A 23,403-nucleotide genomic window follows, 5' to 3' on the forward strand; every position below is an offset into this window, starting at 1 on the left:
ACCTCTTATGTTGAGACAAAGGATTCTTCTTCGATTATCAAATAATTTGCGTAAGGCATTGTCTACAGTTTGTGATTGGATGGACAATAGTTTTGTGGTGGATGAAAATGAGGATGTTCAAATTTCCTAGTCATTATTTTAATCGTATGTGGATTGGAGCATTATGGTTTGAAACTTAAAAAGATGATATGATAACATATATTTATTCAGGTTTAAAAGGAGTTTACTCATCCAAGACAGTTGAAGGTGCAGCCCGTTTTATATGTCAATATGCAAACATTCTTGATGGAAGGTATGGTATAATATTCTTTTGGTTGATTAGAGTAATTTTAAGGAAACGGACTAAATATCACAAAACATTCACTGAAAGCTCACTACAAAAGGAACTGACTTGATGGTTATCCATTGCAATTCGGCTGTTTTCTTTGTTCCTTTTTAGTTTTAACTTTATGATTCATTATGTTTACTTTGCTGATGTTTTTTCCTATTCTTCTATTTTCTGCTTTGTTTTCTCTTGCTCCTTTTGGAGTTTCTATCTCTGAACAATAGCCCATTTTCCTTCTCTTAATGACAAGTGTCGTATCTTGTTCGAAAAAAGAAACCAACTTAATATCACAAACTTTATTTCCATGTTTATATCATCTTTCTTCCATGAGAAATCATACCGTGGCAGCAGTCTTTTCTCATTCGGGAAGGTCTCCTCTATTGTTGGGTTCCATCGTCCATCGTCCATAAGGAAATGGATATCATGACTCTTTTTATCTTTGATTGGGGAGTTTCCTTTTATTCAAAAGAGAAATGATGTTTTTCTTTGGAATCCGAATCCTTCTCGAGAAAATTTCTCGTAGTTTCCTTTTCAGTGTCTGGTCAATCCCTCTCTCTCTAGTGGCTATGTCTTTACCTCGTTGTAGAAGGTGACAATTCTCAAGAAGATTAAATTCTTTGTTATAACTACAAATATTATAGTGATGGAATATTGACATTGTTTTGAGTCGGCTTTGGTTGGTGGCTATTTGATAAGATTTGTAATCATTATATCAACATTATTTATTTTTGCTTAATAGGGTCTTGCTATAGTGTTAAGGATTGTTCTCGTTTTATTTGTTTTTTGCTTTTATTATTCGACTCCCTTGTGGTGTTTGCACCACTTGAGCATTATTCTCTTTTCATTTTATTAATAAAGAGTTTTGTCACTGGTTCAAAAAATATATCAATTAAAAATTGTTTCTTGTTAAGAAAAACATAATAAATGAGGGCCTTGGCAGATATTCTCTAGCTGAGCTGATTTAGTGAGTTACTTGTGATTGATGGGTAGCAGTTCTCTTATCTAAATTTTTTTGTATTTTAAGGTGGTTTTGCTTGCCCCTGGATCCAAACTATTGGTTTGTTGGGATCTTGGGAAGTTTGGTAATTGCCTATGACGGTAGGTGGAAACCCCCTAGATTGCATGCATCATCCCCTATTTGTTGTAGCCTAAGAAGGACAGATACATATACGAGACACATATATGACACGACACGAAAATGACACACTTATTAAAATATATATTTTTAAAAATATATACCATTTTTATACCAACAAGAAAATTCAAAGCTAATGGGTTGATGTATTAATATGCTTAAAAAACTTGGCTTGATGTATTTCAAGCTCAAAAGTTATTATTATTGTCATACATATGTCTTTTTAGTCTACTGAACAAGTGTTCTATGCATGTATAACATATTTGTTGCACTAACAAGTGTCCGATATGTGTTCAACAAGTGTCGGGGTGTCCAAGTATCACACAGACACGCTAGTCAAATGAAGTGTTCGTGCTTCTTTGTTTGTAGCCTTGGCCCATCTTGGAGCTTGGAAGTTCGAAACTCTTCCTCTGCTGAAACCTGTAATTATCCACACTATGGTCAAGGTTATTTGATCATTACTTTCTCAAGTGTTATTTACACAAATTGAATGCCAAATGGGGCTGGCGGCTTAAAATTTGATGTGATTGTTGCATGTTTTATTTTATATTGTGTTGGATTTTCTTCATCTCTTGTGATATCAGATGTTTATTATGTGTATATTCATCATTTATATCTGTAAGACTTTTTCTTTATTGGTAGTTGGTCTTTCTTTTATATAAGAAGACTTTGTATTTGATTCATAATATAAAAGAAATATAACAATATTTTCTTCCCAATTTCAACTTGTTCAATATGAATGTAGGACAAGACGTGTGTTTTTGCATCAGCTCACATCTTTGGCTAGGAAGAAATCATTTGGTCGAGTTGGGTTGATCAGCCTATCTGAATGCATTGCTTCAGCTGCTTCAATAGTTGAATTTGACTACAATAGTGAAGGAGAGTGCTTTAATGGTTCTTCACTATCAGCCCAGGGGGATTTCACAACTTATTCTCTGGAGTGCAAACTGGAATTGCTGGATGATCTGAGATTTGTGGTTGAGAGCAGCAAACAACACTTCAATCCTAGTTATCGCCTTCAAGGTTTATGGTTATTTCATATGGTTAGGTTGTCATTGATGTTTTTCGTTTAGTGATTGAAAGTTGAAAGTCAAATCAGTTGATAGTCAGAGATTGAATAACCATTTCACATTTATGGGTGTTAGTTTGTGCCAAAGCTCTGGAGGCTGCTGCTTCGGTCTTGTGTACATCAAACTTAGCGCTTGAGGTTGTTCTGCATTTTATTTCAGCAATACCACGAGAGGCTACTGACTATGGAGGTGAGAGAACATTTCTTCATTTTTTCTGAATGCAAGCTGGTTATTCATAAAAAAAAATCTGAGTGTTGAAGTTATTATAATTCTCACTTCATCTGCTGTTCTTTTTGTTTATTCTTATCTCTGCCACCTTCTGTTCTAGGTTGCTTAAGGAGGAAAATGCAAAATTGGCTGTTAGGGTGTGGTAAGAAGTGCTGCAGTGGCAGTTGCTGCAGTACCGAGACAAAGTTTATGAAGAGCCTTATTGAGTTCCCTAAAAGATTTGTGAATCATAATCATTCATCCGATGCTTCTGTTACTTACGATGATGAAGAATTGGTAGCATGGGAATGTGAGGCAAAACGATGGGCAAGAGTGGTTTTTCTTGCAGTCAAGGAGGAACATCAATTAACACCTATACTGACGGTTCGTCATTAGTTTCTTTCTCCTATTTTCTCTATAATGAATGAATTTACTTTAAGATAGATTTCTAGGGAATATAGGCATACAATACCTTCAAGGGAGAATAAAAAACCATTTATTAATTGCGATGAGATATTTATTCTAGGAAATTTAAAGTAAAAAATATACATAGGATTGTAAAGGTAAGTTCTCTCTCTCCCTCTCTCCTCCTTTCTGCCCACCTCCCCCCCCGCCCGCTCGCCTTTTCCATAACTCCAGCGACCTTTCCGGCTACTTCACGGTAAGACTATCAACGACCTTCTCAAAGAGAGAGCTTTCACAAGGATTACGTCTTCAAGTTATGGACCATACGGAGAGAAGCCTCGACGGAAGTGGAAAGTTGCAAGGTTCTAAATTTGTTCTATTGTATTTGGGTCGAGAATAAGCTCATCTAAGGTGGTTTACAGATGCAATAGCAGAGTTAACAAGAGGATCAGAGAACCGGTTCTTTCTCAAAACTGGAAGGGATGAACAAGGAAGGAAAAAGCTTTCAAAGTACAGAACTGAAGCAGGATGGATACTGAGATGTGTAGCATGGCCGGCAATAGGTGGTCGTTTCTTCATACAAGTCCTCTCGGGAGAAGCAAAGAGGGGTGGCTGTCCTTTCATAAAATGCTGCTAAGTTTTCAAATGAATCAGGAATACATGGCATGGCAATTGAGCCAATCAAATCCCCTCCAACAGCAATCACAGGGCTTCAATCAGCAATCAACTTAGTCGCAGAGACGAATTATGCAGAAATGGTAAAGTCGAATTGTCACTCACAATCCTCTGGTTTGAAGTCCTCTGTTTCGAAGTCGGAAAAACAGAGCATTGGAAACGTTGAAGAGAAGAGTCTGTTGAAATCCTTTGTTGCAGTAGTAGGAAAACAGAGCTTCTGGGTGTGCAAGAATACAGAAGTATTTAAACCAAATTTTGAGAAATTGTGGATCATATCAAAGCTATTTATACTCGACGATTGAGAGAAATCACAAAAGTTTTGGAAGATTGCTTCCAAACAAAAATAATCATTAATCCTTTGTTTGCAGAGAATGCATTGATCAAGCTGCACCAAGGTTTTTTTTTGAAAAGGAAACTATTCATTGATATAAGAGAATATCGAGCAAAAGCCCAAAGTACAAGAGGATTATACAATGAGCTAAATAACAACCGAATACCAAACAGATCAGCTAGTGCACTCGGGCATCTCAACTAGGTTGACATCCCCTTAGTGCCCTCATCATATCCAAAGATAAACTAAGACTAGCTTAAAAGAAAAGCAGAAAGGAACAAACAACAGGTCTAAAACTTAAATAAATAGACTGAAAAATCAATGAAAATCTAAGAAAACCGCTGGATGCTGAAGAGACTAAAACCCATCACTTGGGAGGGAGTCAAACACCCTCCAATTGAGATTGAATTCTGATAAACAGTAGACATTAAAGTGCTTGGATAGGATACACCAAGAAGAAGCTAGCCGACGGGCTGATTTGAATTGATCTTGACAACCAAGAGCCTTATCATGGAATACCCTTTGATTTCTTTCAAACCAAAGATCAGCCAACAGAGCCTTGACTGCATTCAACCACAATAAACTGCTGGATCTGTGTAGATTTATACCAACTAAAAGCTGCAACAAGTTACCCTTAAAGTCATTACTCATAACCCATGAAATGTTGAAGAAGGACAGCAGCTTATTCCAACACCAAACTGAATAGGAACAAACAAAGAAAAGGTGGAGGGAGTCTTCTGACCAATTTAGGCACAAAGGGCATATTGAAGGAGAGATATAGCTGGCTGCCAGCTTGCTTTGCAACACCGAGGCTACATTCAATTGACCATAAAGCAATTTTTCTCGGGCTGCAAGTCTTCCACAGGGCCGAGTAGAGAGTTTTATCCATTGGGGAGGAGTGGGAGAGGTGTATTCTAAGTGAATTGACCGTAAAGAGTCCAGAGGCTGAGATAGACCATACCTTGCTATCAACAACTTCCTGAAACTTTCCTTGTTGCAATGACCCGAAGCAAATCTTGAAAAGAGATGATCTCCTCTTCTTTAAGCAATCGACGAAAGGTGATTGACCAAGCAGCTAAACTAATGTCCCAATGGTCAGCAACCGAGCCATTTGGAAACAAGGTGATTTGGAAGAGCTTTGGAAATAAGGAACTGAAAGGAATCACTCCCACCCAAGGGTCCAGCCAAAATGCAATTCTGCTGCCATTTCCAAGTTTGAAAGTGGCCAACGACTCAACTTTTAGCCAAGACTTAGAAATACTGATCTATGGGCTTCTCAAACTTCTACCCCCTTTACCTGTCGTGTGCCAATTAAAAGGATATGTGCCATGAATGCTTCTGATAACTTGCCCCCAAAATGAGCCTTCCTTTTTGAAAAATCTCCAGCCCCATTTAGCAAGTAGTGCTAAATTCATAGTTTTGAATCCACCAAGGCCGAGACCTCCATCTGTCATTGGTTTTTGTACCAGAGCCCACTTCACCAAATGATTTAGCTTGCTGCCATTGTGCCCTTCCCAAAAGAAGTTCCTTGTGATTTTCTCCAATTTTGAAGCAACTCCATCCGGCAATATGAATATGGACATAAAGTGCGTTGGGAGGTTAGACAAAACTGACTTGCTTAATGTGACTCTACCACCTCTAGAAAGATTGAAGCGCTTCCATTTGTCCAATTTGGCTTGAAAGTTGTCCAAAACAGGTTGCCAAAAAGACAATTTTTTCGGGTATCCACCTAAAGGCAGCCCAAGGTAAAGGATTGGAAGCTGATCTGCCTTACAATTTAATGAAGCAGCCATGGATAACAACTCATTTTCATCCACATTTATACCGTAAAGGGCTGATTTATCCCAGTTTACCTTCTGTCCTGAACACCATTCGAAAAACTCCACCGTTTGCTTTAGTTTTGCAAGCATGCTGCTGTCATACTTACAAAACAAAAGCATATCATCCGCAAATTGAAGGATGGAGATCTGAATTTTATCTTTGCCAACCACAAAACCTTCATATAGACCGGCTTGAATGATCTTGGTCACCAAAGCACTTAAAACTTCACTTACAAGAAGGAAAAGGAAAGGTGAGAGGGGATCACCTTGCCTAATACCTCTTGTGGCAGGCACTCTTCCCCTTGGTTTACCATTGATGAAAACTGAAAGCATTGGATTTTTAACACAGTCCAGATTCCAATCTATCCATTTCTGACCAAAGTTTTTGCTTCTCAACACCTTTTCTAGGAAATCCCAATCAACACGGTCGAAGACCTTTTCCAAATCAAGTTTGAGAATCCACCCTTTCTTCTTTTTCACTCTATACTCTTCTACAGCTTCGTTAACAATGAGGATGGGGTCTAAAATTTGCCTTCCTTCAATAAAGGTACTTTGAGAAGAAGTTATAATGCTAGGCATTACCAATTTTAATCTTTCAGCTAACACCTTTGCAACAACCTTATATATCACTGATGTTAAGCTAATTGGTCTGAAATCACTAACTTTGACTGCTATGTTCTTTCTTCCCCCTGTGGCAGGCCACATTGCACATTCTACAAACCATTTATCATTAGCTCTGAATTTGGCTAGACGTATGAAACTCTCATCTACTCTTTCCTTTAACAAAAAGAACTCAACCGTTGAAACAAACAAAAGTCTTCTAAAACTCGCTTTAAACCAAATGGCTGTTGCTAAAGAAAGGAACAAGGACTGACCTCTTTTCACATCTTCCACTATGAATCCTGAACCCTCTTGTCACATACAAAAGAAATGACCCAGAATGCTACAACTTTTAATCTCCATGACCGGAAAACACCCCTTTCAAGGAGTCGAAAAGCCTACACACAAAGTGCTCCCCTTCACTTGATGCGGCAAGAGTTAAAAGCCAAGACTGGAAACAGGGCAGAAACAGAGTAAGAAAGGAGGTCGGGGGAAGGGAAGGGGCCGGAAGGAGGGCAGAAGGAGAGGGTTGAGAGAGGCGGTTAGAGGGAAGGAAGGCTAGGGAGGGCATGGTGAGCTCCAGTGGGGTGATCGGAAGGGAGGGCGCGGGGGAAGGGAGAAAAGGAGGAGAGAGGGGAGAGCATTTTTGGAGTGGCCTGTTCCTAGTTAGGAATATCCAGCTGCACCAAGGTTCGATGGAGGGTTTCATTGCTAACCTAGGAAAGTGGCAGGAACTGGGGCTGTTTCATTTAAAGTTTGAAAACGGGACAAATTTAAACATAGCCGGCCATTGCTAATGAAAGGATTTGGAGGATGGTTAAAAATTAAGAACCTTCCCCTGGACTACTGGTGCAGAAAGCCGTTCAAAGCTATAGGGGTTCATTTCGAAGGATTAGAATGTATTGCTGCAGAAACACTCAACCTACTCAATTGCTCGGAAGCTAAAATATAAGTTAAAAAGAATATTTGCGGATTAATGCCTGCTACAATAGAAATTATAGATTATAACAGAGGCAATATATTCTTAAACTTTGATGATATAGAGCTGCTAGAACCTCCATCAATTACTAAAAGTCAACTTTTAGTTAAGGACTTCTCAAATCCAATTGATTTGCAAAGGCTAAAACAGGTCATGATTGATGAAGAAGTTGATAAGTCGTTCAATCCAGCAGGTTTGGATTTTTTAAATTCAATTAAAAAGTTTCCTTCATTCTCAAGAAATCCTTTTGGCGTGTTAAATTCAAAAGTTCAAGCAATGGCTAACTCCCCGGTGCTGGAGAAGACATCTCTTCTGCCTCTGACAAGCATACTAGCCAGATTGTATCAGAAGGTAGTGTGAACACTACCAAGGAAGACAAAGAGGCACATTTAAGGAGGAAAGAGAAAAGCAATATTTACAACTGTGAAATTTTAAAAATGGCAGACCAAAAGACACATAACAGCTTAAGCAAAGAGGAAACGACAATTTAAGAGCCTAAAAACATTCCCCCGGGATCACTTCTGTTCTAGTTTTTAAATTGAGTCTCTTTTGTAGTTGTTTTGTCAATTTGTCCCTGGATTTGTGGAGGTTTTTGCTCTGCTTTGTTTCGCCCATTTCTTGGCTTATGTTGTAATAGTCTGATATTGTTATTTCTTTGTATGGGCTGAGTTTTAGCCATATATTTATTTATATTGAGTTTAGTTTTGTTTGAAAGGGATGAGGGCGCTAAGGGGGTGTCAACCTGATGTATTACTTCAAGAATTCAAGAATACTTCTTTTATTAATGACTAGAAATGAAGGCATAAAGGCCTATTTATATACATTAGGTGGTTGTTGACCTAGGGAGCCGGTCAGTCTAAGGAAGATACCTGTTAAAGAAGGTAATAAACTGCTTCTGTTACAGCTAGTTGTTACAATAGGTTAAAGCCTGAAGAAACATTTAATTCAATTCTAACAACTTAAATTCAACTACAACTAGTCAACAATACCACTACATCAACTCTACCAGCCCGAGAGAAACAAACGCGCCATCGAGTTTGGCTAAGTGAGTTCAAATTCATCTGGAGGATGGTAATGATATACGTCTGGAACATTAAGTGTTGAGCTGATTTTCATTGCTGGTGGAAGATCTATACGGTATGCATTAGGACCCAATTTCTCTAGGATAGAAAAAGGGCCGATCTTCTTGTTGGTGAGTTTGGAATGTTGTCCTTTAGGCAATCTAGTTTTCGTCAAATGTACCATGACCAATTCTCCAATTTTGAAATTAGCAGGTTGTCTATGTTCATCAACTCTACATTTGTAATCAGCAGTAGATTTCTCTAAATGTTGGCGAACCTCCTTCATGTATTTGCTTCACTTGATCTACCATGAAAGTTGCTTCGGCACTTAGGTCAACTGAAACAGGTAAGTTGGCAAGATCTAAGGTCAATCTTGGGACTTGAGTATAGACAATTTCAAAGGGACATTTCCCAGTATAACAGTTGACCATATTATTAAAAGCAAATTCTGCTTGTGCAAGTGTGAGATCCTGTTGACGGGGTTTGTCTCCACTCAAACAACGTAGGAGGTTACCAAGTGTACGATTAGTAGCTTCTGTTTGTCCATCAGCTTGTGGATGGCTAGTTGAGCTAAAAAGGAGAGTAATGCTGAATCTTTTCCATATGGAACGCCAAAAGTAACTCATGAATCTGACATCTCGGTCAGAAACTATGCTTTTTGGAATGCCATATAGACGTGCAATGTCCCTAAAAAATAAATTTGCCACATTCAAAGCATCATTAGATTTCTTCCAAGCTAAGAAATGTGCCATTTTACTAAACGTATCCACAACTACCAAAATAGAATAAAATCGTCGCAGTTTGAGGTAAAACAAGGACAAAGTCCATGGAGAGGTCTTCCCAAATATTAGTAGGGATAGGGAGAGGTGAATAGAGACCTTTGTTTGAACTAGATCCTTTGGAAGTTTGGCAAATAAAACATCGTTTGACAAAATTTGCAACATCCTTTTTCAATTGTGGCCAAAAGAATTTAAAAGAAAGGAGTGCTAAGGTTTTATCTTTACCAAAGTGTCCGACTAAACCACCCGAATGGGCTTCTTTTAGAAGTGACTCTCTAAGTGAAGTGCATCCGAATTACTTAAGGAAGAAGAGTCTGAAAATTTCCAGCTCTTGACTGAAAAGCTCTCCCACTCTAAACTTAATTCGCTTCCCGATAAAAGAAGGTGGATTTTAGAACCAAGTAGGTTCTTTTCAGTCAAATTACTTGTATTACACCTATCTTTCTCTTCCCCAATTGGAACACCATTAGAATCAGCATTATGGAAATCCAAGAGCCCTCCGTGAACCCGGTAAACTCTTTCCATTCTTTACCTACTGTAAATTTGTTGTCTGGATCAATGGGACATTCTGCAGGAATTATTATTGGAGAAAAGTTGAATGACCAAAATTATTTCTCCTAGTCGCAATCCATCAGAATGACTTCGGAAGGAAGACAAAAATTTGGATATCTAACTGGGGAGATACCAAAGTCTGAACCTGGTAACCCCCAAGAATGCATCTGGAGAGCAGAAGATTCATTGCTACGGTCAGTTCTGGTGAGTAGCATGGAACCTCAAATAGACAGACCGTTGCTCTATACGGCAACTGCCAAAGACATTTGGGATGCAGTACAGCAGCTGTATTCAAAGAAGCAGAATGCATCCCGCCTACATACCTTACGCAAGCAAGTCCACGAATGCAAGCAAGAGACTATGGACATAACGTCGTACTTCAACAAATTATCCCTGTTATGGCAATATATGGACTTATGCTGTGAAATTATCTAGAAGTGTGCACATGATGGGACTCAGTGTTCTAAAATTGAGGAAGCTGATCGAGTGTATGATTTTCTGGCTGGGCTAAATCCGAAGTTTGACGGTGTTCGCAGCAGGATATTGGGCTGGGTCTGCTGTTGATAGAAAGTCTATGTTTGGGTATTGCACTTTTGTCTAGGGAAATCTAGTCACTTGGAGAAGTAAAAAACAGGGAGTGTTTGTCAGAAGTAGTGCAGAAGCCGAGTATAGGGCCATGAGTTTAAGGATATGTGAAGAAATCTGGTTGAAGAAAGTATTGACAGATCTTTGACAAGGCAGTGAGTTTCCGATGAAATTATTTTGTGACAATAAAGCAACAATAAATATTGCAAACAATCCGGTCCAGCATGATAGGACCAAACACGTCGAAATTGACAGACATTTCATCAAAGACTGTACAATTTAAGCGTATGCATTCCCTACATCCCTTCCAATCAGTAGATTGCAGATGTCCTTACAAAGGGGTTGTTAAGACAGAGTTTTGATTATTGTATCGGCAAGTTGGGTCTTATTGATATTTATGCCCCAACTTGAGGGGGAGTGTCGAAAAGGGTTGGTTTGCCCTAGGGGCTTATTTGTAATTTTCTTATGGGCCTAGGGCTTCCTGCCTGTCTATTTATTTGAGCAAGTCTTCCTGTATTTCTGTATCACTTGAATAATAAAAAACACGTCTCTATCGTGGTTTTTTCTCCCTGGTATATGGTTTTCCACGTAAACCATTTGTGTTTCTCTTCTCCTTCCTCTTTTATTTTCATCAATTAATGAAGAGGCTTGTTTCCATTTAAAACATATATACGCAGGATAATTTATTATTATTATTTTTTGGAGTAAATGAAGAAAATTGGAGCTTATAATGATGCCATGACATGCAACATTTTTTGTCTTTTTAATAAGAAACCTGAGAATGTGTATGATGTAGCTTAAAGTAAACAAGCCTCAAGAAATATAATTTTCCTCTTGTTTATTAAACTTCAATCAGAAGGTATTTATAGAAATACAGAGGATTTAACCAAGGTTAAATAACTAACTCTACCCTACTTAGAACTATATCAACCTGTTAACAGAACAACAACCAATAACCACCATATACATTATTATAAAGGACCCAAAGCGAGAATTCTCCAAGAAGTCTAACTTAAATTTTTTTTTATGAATCAATTCATGATCTATTACGTGAGAAAAACCCCTCATAGGAATTGTTATACATTAGGGGTTAAAGGGAATTTACCTAGTAATTCACCCGAATTAACCCTAATCCTTCCCACATCAATATATATATATAACTGACAAAAAAGGTGCTGGAGGAAGGGGGTTTCCTCTCCCATAAACAACTTTTAAGAACAAGATACGACACTTTTCATGGAAAGACCAATTACAAAAGAATTTTCATTGTCTAAAACACCACTAAGAAGAGGTGAACTGTATATCTCTACAACAAGAAAAACAGCAAAAGGAGGGGAAGTATACTCAAATGTTCTTTGATCTCTTTTCTACGTACAGCAATTTTAGTAAAAAAATTCATTTTAAATTCTTTGTCAATCTAGTTTGATGTAAATCTTAACTGCATAACTATGGATAAGCTTTATGATGTTTTTTAAGATAATGTCAGACTTCACAATTGAAATTGATTATTGTAACCCACCTTTTATAGGCATTTCATTTATCAATGGAATAGTTATGTTCCTTATAAAAATGTAATTACTCTGTTTCTTTCTTTAAAAATAAAATAATAATGTGACAAACTGTTGCCAAACTGAGGTTACATTAGTAACTGTTGGGTTTATCTTAAAGATGGAGGGTGAGAAAGGAAGGAATGTGGTCCTTTTGATGGAGCCTTATATATGATCCTTTCTTGATTGTATATTTGCCTCTCATAGTTTCTGCTTTGTACTTGTACACTGGGCTTGCCTTTCACTTTAGTGGCCACAGGCTTCTGTCTGTGTGCAGGTGCTCTTCGTTTTTTACTTTTGGTTTCCTTTTTTGGATGAATGTTTTGATGCCATCTGTATTATCTTGTGTAGTTTGTTCACAACCATGGTGTAAATATTTGCAAACAGAAGAGTGATTTGGAAGGTATACGCGTGAAGTTCCTAATACTTATCATGACTTTGGTTCAAGAACTTCAATTAGTTCAGCAGAAAATTGGTCACTGCAACTACAAATGTGACTCGGATGAGCTTACCGTGTCTCAGCCAAGTGACAATTGGAGCTATGCAGGATCAACTATTTTTAGCCAGAAAATAGCCAACCTTCTTCCATTACTACAGGTATTGTCTGATTTCTCTAGTTGCTCTTCTCATTGGAAATCTTTCCATATGAAGTCAATTTCACTTATTTTACTCTGGTTTGGGAGTTTGTATCTTTAAACACTTTGTCCTTTTTTCTTCTTGTACTTTGAGCATTAGTCTCATTTTATTGCATTAATAAAGAGGCTCATTTCCATTTTTTTTAAAAAAACACTTTGTCCTTTTCATTAAGCAATAAAAATTTCATTTTTTGTTAAAAGATATCTCAGAGGTTTTTCTATTATGCAGCAAAATCTACTAATTTCTACATGGATGTACTTGTTGACTTTCAGGTAGAATTGGTTTCTTTTGCTACCGTGTCTTGTTCCATATTCTGGTCCAACGTCAAGTCAGATGAGACAGTATTACCAGGTTCTGTGAAAGGGAAACTTGGGGGCCCCAGTCAACGCCGGTTGCCATCCTCTGTTGCTACTTTGGTTCTGCTAGCTGTATGATCTTCCAATGCTCTTTGGCTCTTTTACGTTGTGGTCTGATCTTTTATATAGATGTGGTATCAGAATCTATTCAATAAGAATATCCTTTGTATAGATGTGGCTAACAGCAGCATTGTTGAGTCGCAGCCAGGTGCTCGCCTTAGGCGAGAGGCGAGATGATGGGAGGCCATACTGCCTTGCAAGTACCCCGGGCGAGCACCTTCAATGGGGCCCTCGCCTTTTGCACCTTTCTTCTGTCGCCTTGAACATATGTTCAAGGCGACACAGGTGCTCGCCTTTTTTTTTTTTTATGATTATTCAAGTTTCCTAGTTTTCTGCTTTCTTCAAACTTTCTTCTTTAATATCAATTTAAACAAGAAGTCAAGAAAAACCATAGAAAGGAAGAAGAAATGAAGAGAAAGAATAGCACAAGTAGTAGAAAAAAGTTGAAGAAGTCATCCTTTTTGTTTAGTCATCCATCGGTTGCTTTTCAAAAATGAAGAAAAGGAAGAAGAGAGGGGCTGGAAATCAGAAGGGAAGAAGAAATGTTCTTTTATTTTTTACATTTCCTGGAAGAGAAATGAAGGGTTGGCTGCCAGCATTAAAGTAATGTTGGCTGCATGCCAACCAAACTGCCGAATGGCAAAATTTCTACCCCATTACTCAAAGAACTATTTTTTATCTATTTAAAATCATTTCTATTTCTATTTCTTATGCCAAATATATATTTTTTTTCTCAAATTTTTTTAGTTAATTTTTATTTTAATTCTTAATAATTTTGTTAATATTTTAATATTCTAACATTTTAAAAATATATATATTTTCTTTTATCAATAATTGTAAAAATAATATTTATTTACTATTTTTTTAAAGTGTGCCGTGCTTCAGTTGGACAATGCTTTTTGGTCACCTCTTGGCGTTCGTGTTGAGGCGATTAAAGAGTTTATCGCCTTAAAGTGCACCTTGCGCTTTGAAAATATTGGCTATCAGAATCTATTAAATAAGAATACAAGGTCGATCGAGTCATGGGATGCAGTTACTTGACTATTGAGTCTACAACATTTCCGTTTATGTGGACTTACTTTCATTAAAGTTATAATTCTTATATTATTCTTTGTTTAAGCATAGCCTTCATTCTTTAGAGTTCTTGTAGACGTTTTACACAGAGTTTACTTCCTCTACAAATTATTATAAGCAGAATAGTACAGCCCTAGGTTTGAACGAGAAGATTTGTACAGGAATAGAAATAAAGGAAACATTAGAAGTTCTACAAGGTAAGAGAGAGAATGAAACCTAATAAAGATGGATAGTGGAATATAAAAGCATATTTCCATAGGAGGAGAATGATAAGTCCATGGGATCTGAGGACTAAGGTAGAAACAGAGGGCTTCATGGATGTGGATGGGCATTATCAACAGCAGAGATGGAGTGACAGTCAAATTCCAGACTCAAATGAATAGTAAATAAGGTTCAATCCTTTGGTAAATTGTGGAGGTCTCATTATTGATCGACTGGAATTAGTATTTTAGTTTTACTAGTCATTTGGGGCTGGAGTTTTCCTGGAGGTTTTATTCAAAAGGAAGATTCTTCTGATGCAAATTGACGTTTAGCATCTAAGGGATCAAATGAATTGTTCAAGCATCGGCCTTATCTTGATCACTTTGAAGTTGTCGGAGTTAAAGCTTCTTCTTTTTGGAATTCTCTTTCCAATCAATTTGCAAAATTTTCTAAGACTTGTGCTCAACCAGGAATGTATTCATTTCTCCAATTTAATTATCTTGTATTATCCTATGTATTGCTGCAAGTTCACATTTTGTTTTGTTTTCTTGTACTTCGAGCATTAGCCTTTTTTCATTTATTCAATGAAAAGTCATGTTTCCTTTCCAGAAAAAAAAAAAAAAAGGTTGAGGCTAATAGGAAATAGAAATTGCAATGGGAAATAGATGCTACCTGTTTTGAAATATGAAAGGAAATTACAATAACCATGTACTTTGAAAGGCCTGGACTCTCCTAAGTTAACTCTATTTATAGCCGTCTACTCTAACCAACTTCCCTAGTAATTTCAATTATGCCACTACTAATATCATAATAACCTCCCAAATACTTATCTATAAAAGATTCTAATAGAGGTCTGTAGCGTTAATTTCTAAAGTAAAATTTGAAGTATACCATTGGCCATCCTATCGCTCTATTTTCAGCCTTTCATTTACCATTTCTATGTATTGTGCTCTAAATTGTGCTTACCTCAACCAATTCTCTCTCTTAGGATTCTTAAATAATTCTTCATCATTCAGTTTCGTGTGGTTCCATGACAAAGGATATTGTGTGTATTTTGCTTTTCTTCATACATTTTAGAATTATCAAGGAAATGGTTCTTATCACGAGATAAGGGTTTCCTTCTCCACTTTTTCTCCCCATCCCTTTACTTCTATTTAATAACAATAAAGAAACCTACTGTCGTGCAATGGAAAGTTGGTTTGTGGCTGTTATTATTTATTTAATACTCTTGAAATGTCGTGCAATATGTATAGTTTGTTATCATTATTGCTTCATTCTCTACCCTTTCTGTTTGGGAGAGTGATAAATGCTTTTCTACTTTAATGGTTTCAAGTTTGTTAGATTTTACTGGTGAACAGTTTCATCCTTCCTTTGTATGAATGGATAGGTAACATCAACGAAGGCTGTAGCATCTGTCTTGTCATGTTGCAGACAGTTTCAAATCCTTTGTTCAAGTAATCCTGGTGTCGATTTTTTACTGACGTTTTTGTTGAAGACTGTTTCATCTCCAGCTTATCACTCAGAGGTATAATCATAATTTGCGGGTTTTACTTTTTCTGCAAAACACTAATTTTATATTATTAATTTTATGATAAAATCTTACGTCTGTTGTTTTTTTTTTGAAAACCTTATATCTCATGACAAAAGTTTTCATGTTCTTTTTGTATTTTGCACATTTTCAATAAGAAATATCCTTTTTGTATCTAGAAAGGAAAACAAAAGCATAAATCTTATGCTTAATTAATTTACTCTAATGTAGAGTGGAGCAGAAATATGTCTTGCAACATATGAAGCGCTAGCCTCTGTTCTCCAAGTGCTCGTGTCAGAGTTTTCTTCTGAAGCTCTAAGATTTATACGGGATGAGACTACACTACGTCATCCAGGAGTAGAAGGAAGGCCAATGTTGGACTCTCTTATTCTAACTTTACATCAGCATGTAAATGGTATACTTGATGCGGGAGTTTTAGTTCGAACTAGAAGGGCAGTTCTACTGAAGTGGAAGGTGGCTGTTCAATCTTTGCATTTGTCTATTCTATATATGTTTTTTTCTTATTTTAAATTTAATAGTTTTACTAACTTAAAATTGTTAGTAATAGCATTTGAAAATTTTCTAATTACAAAGTAGTTTAATATGACATGATACCATAATAGTTTTTCTTTTCCTCATGAAACAAGAGAGCTTCTCATTGAAATAATGAAAGAGACCAGCTAAAAAATACAAAAATCATAAAAGGTTGATAAGCATCAAGCAAAAGTATAAATTACAAAACAGTTACCCCCGTTTGGGTCTAAGGAACACTCTGACACATACAGGAGAGTTGTGCAAGTAGATTTAGAGTTTCCTCCAAGGCCAGTCATTTCTTCAACTGCAAAGGTCCTTATAAGTCATATACTTGTCAAGGATTGCTCTTAACGTCTGCCACTACACAAGGTTCTCAAACACCTTTGGATTGTGCAAAATGCAGTGCCCTCTGGTGCATATAAGAGTTGATCTGCCATGATGATAGCTATTGGTACAAATCTTAAAAAATGATCACCATTAGTTGTAGCATCAGTGTTGTCTAAACTTCTCTTAGAGGTTGTAAGCAATTACTAATAAATTATATCCATTCAATTCTTAAAATATATATAAAGCAAAAGTAAAATTACAAAGGAGTAATAAAAACATGCCAATAATAATTAACATCGAATATCATAAATATACAAAAAGCTTAGAAAGTGACCACCAAAAGAAAGCCTATGAGCACCATTTCTGAATTTGAATGCACCAAAAGATTCAAAACATTTCCAAGTCTTTGAAATATGATGAAAGAAGAATATGTATTAATTGGGTAATTAGGCAATATTCTAGGTTAATTCCCTTTTTACCCTCACTTGTAATAAGACTCTATAAATAGGAGTATTCCCCTATTGTATGAAACACATTATCATTCTAATAAAAGATCCACAATCTTGGTTCTTGGAGGATTACTCCTTGAGGCTACTTAGGCTACATCAATTTGGTATTGGAGCAATCGTCTAGGCCAACGTTGATTGCTATTGGTGGAAGACTGCAAAACTCTTGGTGATGTCGATCACAAGAAGGAGCTTCATGAGTTGTGCTTGTTGCTGAATAACCCACATCTAATTAAGGCGAACCCTTGAAATTCCAAGAAAGAAAGAAGAAACCAAAGAGTTTTCAAGATTTTGCAAGAATGGACTATTGGCGATCAAAGAAGATGTCTTATAAAAAATACAGCAATTTGTACGGACAAGAAAATCAATTTTACTTCGAAAAAACAATGCTTGAATTCTGACTCAAGTGATTCAGAAGAAGAATTCCAACATACTAATTTTGTCCGTGCTCGATTTTCTCAAAGAATCTATCATTATCCACCTTGAAAATTTGGTTCTAGTGATTCTAGTGATTTCAATGATGTTTCTAAAGTAGTTTGGGATGGAATAAGAAGGCAACAATATCGAAAAGATTCCCAACGATCCAATCAAACCCAATTTTCAAGAAATCGATGTAAAGAATGGGAGTTAGATGAATTAAATAATCATCAAGAATCATCAAGAATGGATGTCTACAGTCCAAGAAGAACGTTCAAGACTCAAAATTACCTTTTTGGTTATGAAACACGATAAAAAAAGGTTGATTAAAGAAAATCAATGGATAAGTCCTATACTCACTAAGAGATTGAAACATAGAAAAAAATCCAACGAAGTGACTACATTTTGATCTTGTAGCATTTGAGGAAACAAAGAAAATAACAAAAGAAATCCAACGTTCATTGGAAAAAATGACTCAAACATATTAATCAATTATCAATTCATTTGCAGAATTCAAGAACATATTGATTTCACATATAGAAGAAAAAACAAAGGCAATCACAATTTGAAAATTTTCAAACATAAAATTTTGAAGATAAATTTGGGAAAAATCTTGTTGAGACCCATGTTGTTGATGGAGGTGGTTGGGGAAAAAAAATCACGCGAACGAAGTGGAAGATAAAAACAAGAAGAATTTGAAAATGTTGATTCGAAAGTAGTCTCGAGTGAAGAAGAAAAATCCAACGAAGAATATGGAAAGGAGGTATCGAACATCGAAATTCTAAACGTCGAGGTGGAAATAAAAAAATCGACCAAGAATGACACACCGACTGCGTTGGAAATCGTTTACACAACCGTCAAAGAATTTGAAGTAAAAGATGAAGAAAATGTGATTCTTGAAGGGTTCTCTTCGGAAGCTAATTCTTTTGTGATTAGTCCTATGATTATGGTTAATGAGCTTGATGTAAACTTCTTTTTGGGTTTATGGCCGATGGAGAGTTCATCTTTTGATGGCAATATTGGATTTTTTGTCTCGGATTTACTTCTTTAATCGGAATAATTCTGTCCAAAATGCAGGGTTTGGTTTGGTCATATGCCATTGAATGAGTTTATTTTACTTCTTGATTGTTTCATTTTTTCTTTTTAAAACTCGAGGACGAGTTTTCTTTTTGGAGGGGTAGAATGATGTAAGAAGAATTGGGGTTAATTGGGTGATTAGGCAATATTCTAGGTTAGTTTCTTTTTTACCTCCACTTGTAATAGAACTCTATAAATAGGAACATTCCCCTATTGTATGAAACACATTATCATTCTAATAAAAGATCCACAATCTTGGTTCTTGGAGGATTACTCCTTAAGGCTACTTAGGCTACATCAAAATGTTATTCCATGGTCTTTTTGAGGCCGTATCTGTATGCCAATCCATTGACACCTGCCATGAATACTAACAATAACTTTTCCCCAAAATGATGTATCTAAATTTAAACACTTATTTTGTTTTTTCAATTTCTGTTACTTCTATTAGTTGCCCGGTTACCTAGTTAACGGGTACCAGCTGTATAACTACCCTTGCCTATAAATTAAGAGGTTGGGTTCTTCCTTTAATAACATACAATCATTCTTTTGAAGTTTCCATTCTTTAGTGTACACCATCTTGGTATCAGAGCTGAGATCTTTGGAGTTGATGGCAGGGAAAAAGCCTACCAATGGCAACAATCCCGAGCCCCCAAACAATGAGGTGGGTACATCCACTGCTCTATCACCTAGGTCCTTAATGAGACACATGCTGTCTGTCGAGGAATCCATTGGTGGTATCCACCGATTGTTGGAGAGAATGACTTTGAAGATGGAAGAGATCGACGGCGATGTCTAGGCCTTAAGGCAGCCGGCTCAAATTCAAGAAGACCTTCCAAGACCCAACAATCCACCACAAGAAAGGAAAAATATCAATGCTTGACAGTATAATCTACCAAGAAATGTCCAAGATTTACTTGCTATCAATCAAGATCGTCCAAGAATGCAAGTTTATCAAAGGAGACAGCAGCAAGATAGTGATTTCTCGAGTGAAGAAGAGAGGGAGAATGAAGATCAGCTGGGACGTTGGCAAATGGGGGCGCGACAGCACAATGAGACAAATGAATGTAGAGTAAAATTAGATATCCCCACTTTTAATGGTAAGAGAGATATTGAAGATTTCTTGGAATGGATCAAGAACGTGGAAGGATTCTTTAAATATGCCAACACTCCTGAACACAAGAAAGTACAACTTGTAGCATTGAAATTTCGAGGGGGTGCTTCGGCATGGTGGGAGCAATTAGAAGTTAATCGATTCCGAAATGGAAAGAACCCCATCATCAGTTGGGAAAGATTGAAGCACCTTATGAAAGATCGTTTCTTGCCTGCCAATTATGAACAAACTCTATACAACCAATATCAAAATTTGCGGCAAGGTTCAAGGACCGTTGCTGTATACACAGAAATCTTCCACCGATTGGGGGCTAGAACAAACCTACCGAAAAGTGAACAAAATTTGATAGCTAGATTTGTGGGTGGTCTACGCTCGAACATTAAGGAAAAGGTAAAGATTCAACATCTAGGCTTCCTCATGGACATGATCTCTTTGGCTAAAACAATTGAGGAATCTCAATCAAGAAGGACCGATAGAAGAAATCAATGGGAATCTTCAACAAGTAATGCTAGAAAAGGAGGCACACCAGTGGCTAAAATGCAGGCCAATAATACGTAGGAACACATACCAAGATTAAAAAAAGACGAGACAGCAGCCAACAAAGAACGGACAGCTAATGAAGCAGCCAAAAAACAACCTAATCAATATGGCAGGCCCACACTTGGAAAGTGTTTTAGATGTGAGAAGACTGGTCACCTATCTAACAATTGCCCCGAGCACAAAACAGTGGCCATTTTAGATGATGAAGACTGTCAAGAACAGACATCCGAAGTGGAAGAAGATGAACAAACAGATATTTTAGAGCTGGATGAAGGGGATAGAGTAAGTTGTGTTATTCAACACATCCTACTCAAACCAAAATCAGAAACACACAACCAACGACATTCCTTATTCAAAGACTAGATGTACGGTGAAGGGGAAAATATGCAATGTGATCATGGATGGTGGAAGCTCTAAAAACGTGGTATCTAAGAAGCTCATCCAAGCACTGGACCTAAAGATGGACCCACATCCAAACCCATATAAGGTCAACTGGATCAAGATGGGAGGCGAGGCTCAGGTATCTCACACTTGTACAGTCCAATTCTCAGTTGGCAATAGCTATAAGGATCAAATTGTGTGTGATGTTTTGCGAGGCTCAGGTATCTCACACTTGTACAGTCCAATTCTCAGTTGGCAATAGCTATAAGGATCAAATTGTGTGTGATGTTTTGGACATGGATGTCTGCCACATTCTTCTTGGTAGACCATGGCAATATGACATACAAGCCACCTACAAAGGGCGTGAAAATGTGTATGAGTTGTCTTGGCATGGGAGGAAAATTGTACTCCTTCCCCTCTCGGCTTCAAGAACATCATCTGAATCCAAAGCTCCCAAAGGACAACTATTTTGCATCCTGGGATGCAATTCTTAAAACAGAAAGAGGACATCATGTGGGGATTAATAGCAACAGGAATGAAAAACAATGTTACCATAAAGGAACTCCCTGAGCAAGTACAAAAACTGTTTTTAGAATTCCCAAACATTAATCAATCGCCAGCTACATTGCCTCCCCTACGTGATATTCCACACCAAATAGATTTCATCCAGGGAGCTTCCTTACCACATCTTCCTCACTATAAAATGAGCCCGGCTGAATATAAAATCTTACATGAACACATACAAGACCTATTAAATAAGGGGTTTATCCAACCTAGCATCAGCACATGGCTCTCCTCACCCCAAAAAAGGATGGGAGTTGGCAAAGGAATTAAGGTTGTCCTTAGAAAGTAGAAACCATTTCTAATTGGCCTATACCAACATCAATCAAACAAATCCAATCCTTTCTAGGCTTAGCTTCCTTTTATAGGAAATTTATTAAAAATTTCAGTACAATAATGGCTCCTCTAACTGATTGTCTTCGAAAAAATAATTTCATATGGGGAAATGAACGAGGGAAAACTTTTAAAACAATCAAACATTATTTGTGTCATAGCCCTGTACTAAGATTACCTGACTATCCCTTTTCAAGTAGCCGTTGATGCATGTGGGGTAGGTATTGGAGCAGTTTTATCTCAAAATAATCACTCTATCGAATATTTTAGTGAGAAACTCAGCCCACCTAAACAAAATTGGAGCACCTATGAGCAAGAATTCTATTAACTTGTTAGAGCATTTAAACAATGGGAGCACTACCTACTTTATAAGGAATTTATTTGGCTCACTGACCACTTTTCTTTGAAGTATTTGCAATCTCAAAAACAAATTAGCAGGATGTATGCTCATTGGCTAGCGTTTCTTCAACGATTTGATTTTGTTATTCGACACCAAGCGGGAAAAGACAATAAAGTTGCCAATGCTTTGAGTCGAAAAAATGAGTTACTTACCCTTTTAGCAGGAGAAGTCATTGCCTTCCAGCATATTTCAGAACTTTACCCTACTCATCCAGATTTTGAAGGACCCTGGTACAAGTGTTCTAATAATATCCAATGTGGAGACTTCCATATATTCGATAATTTTCTATTCAAGCGAGATTGCTTATGCATACCACATACTTCTCTTCGGGAATCATTAATAAAAGACCTTCATTCTGGAGGTTTGGCAGTCACTTTGGTATTTCAAAGACATTTGAGTTGGTTTCTGCTCGTTTTTTCTGGCCTCAACTAAAAAAGGATGTACAGAACTTTGTCAAACGTTGTTTCATTTGCCAAACAGCAAAAGGAACTTCCATAGACACCTGCCATGAATACTAACAATAACTTTCCCCAAAATGATGTTTCTAAATTTAACACACTTATTTATTTATTTTTTTTTCAATTTCTGTTACTTCTGTTAGTTTCCCGGTTACCTTGTTAACAGGTACCAGCTGTATAACTACCCTTGCCTATAAATTAAGAGGCTGGGTTCTTCATTTAATAACATACAATCATTCTTTTGAAGTTTCCATTCTTTAGTATACACCACAAAATGTGTAGGCAACATCATTCAACACCAACCTCGTTGGCTATTTTTTGTGTTTTAAGCCTCAATACCTAAACCCCCCATCTTCTTTTGCTCTAGAGACCAATTTCTTGTGGACCAAATTAGTTACCTTACCTTCATCAATCCCTTCCTAGAAGAAATCTTGCATCAAGCGATCTAATTCCGAACTTACCTTAGATGAATTTAAAGAAAGAGACATATAGTATTGGAATGCCAGCAATGCTGTATTTTTGTGATTTGAGCCCCCATACCTAAACCCTTGATCATCTTGTGCTTTAGAGGCCAGTTTCCCGTGAACCAAATGACTTATCGGACCTTTGTCAATCCCTTCTCAGGAAGAAATCTCGCATCAAATGATCTAATTCCAAACTCATCAGAGATGGATTTAAAATAAGAGGCATATAGTAGATTGGAATGCCCGCAACGCTGAATTTCTGCGTGTCAAAACATATGTCTTAATTGGAATGCTGTAATATTTCCCTTATAATTTATTATGTTCTTCCTTTATTTTTTTAATGTTGTTTTATGTGTTTTTCTCTTTGG

The 23,403-nt window shown here is 36.9% G+C and overlaps 1 protein-coding gene across 3 annotated transcripts in view; it reads left to right on the forward strand.

The window, feature by feature from the left end:
• LOC120092116 (tRNA/rRNA methyltransferase (SpoU) family protein) overlaps positions 1–23,403 on the forward strand; it is a 52,794-nt gene that overhangs the window by 6,553 nt on the left and 22,838 nt on the right. For all 3 annotated transcript variants that reach the window (XR_016524654.1, XM_039050325.2, XM_090307342.1), the window contains 8 exons: positions 211–292; positions 2,206–2,483; positions 2,606–2,719; positions 2,859–3,121; positions 12,423–12,668; positions 12,980–13,135; positions 15,786–15,923; positions 16,158–16,400. Coding sequence is in view for 2 of the 3 variants with exons in the window: in XM_039050325.2 (XP_038906253.1) it covers positions 211–292; positions 2,206–2,483; positions 2,606–2,719; positions 2,859–3,121; positions 12,423–12,668; positions 12,980–13,135; positions 15,786–15,923; positions 16,158–16,400 (1,520 nt within the window). In the remaining variant the exon portion in view is untranslated. The remainder of the gene's footprint in view (positions 1–210; positions 293–2,205; positions 2,484–2,605; positions 2,720–2,858; positions 3,122–12,422; positions 12,669–12,979; positions 13,136–15,785; positions 15,924–16,157; positions 16,401–23,403) is intronic.

Source organism: Benincasa hispida, chromosome 11 (genome assembly GCF_027475165.1).
Source record: "Benincasa hispida cultivar pf3 chromosome 11, pf3_genome.v1.1, whole genome shotgun sequence".
NCBI classification, from domain to species: Eukaryota; Viridiplantae; Streptophyta; class Magnoliopsida; order Cucurbitales; family Cucurbitaceae; genus Benincasa; species Benincasa hispida.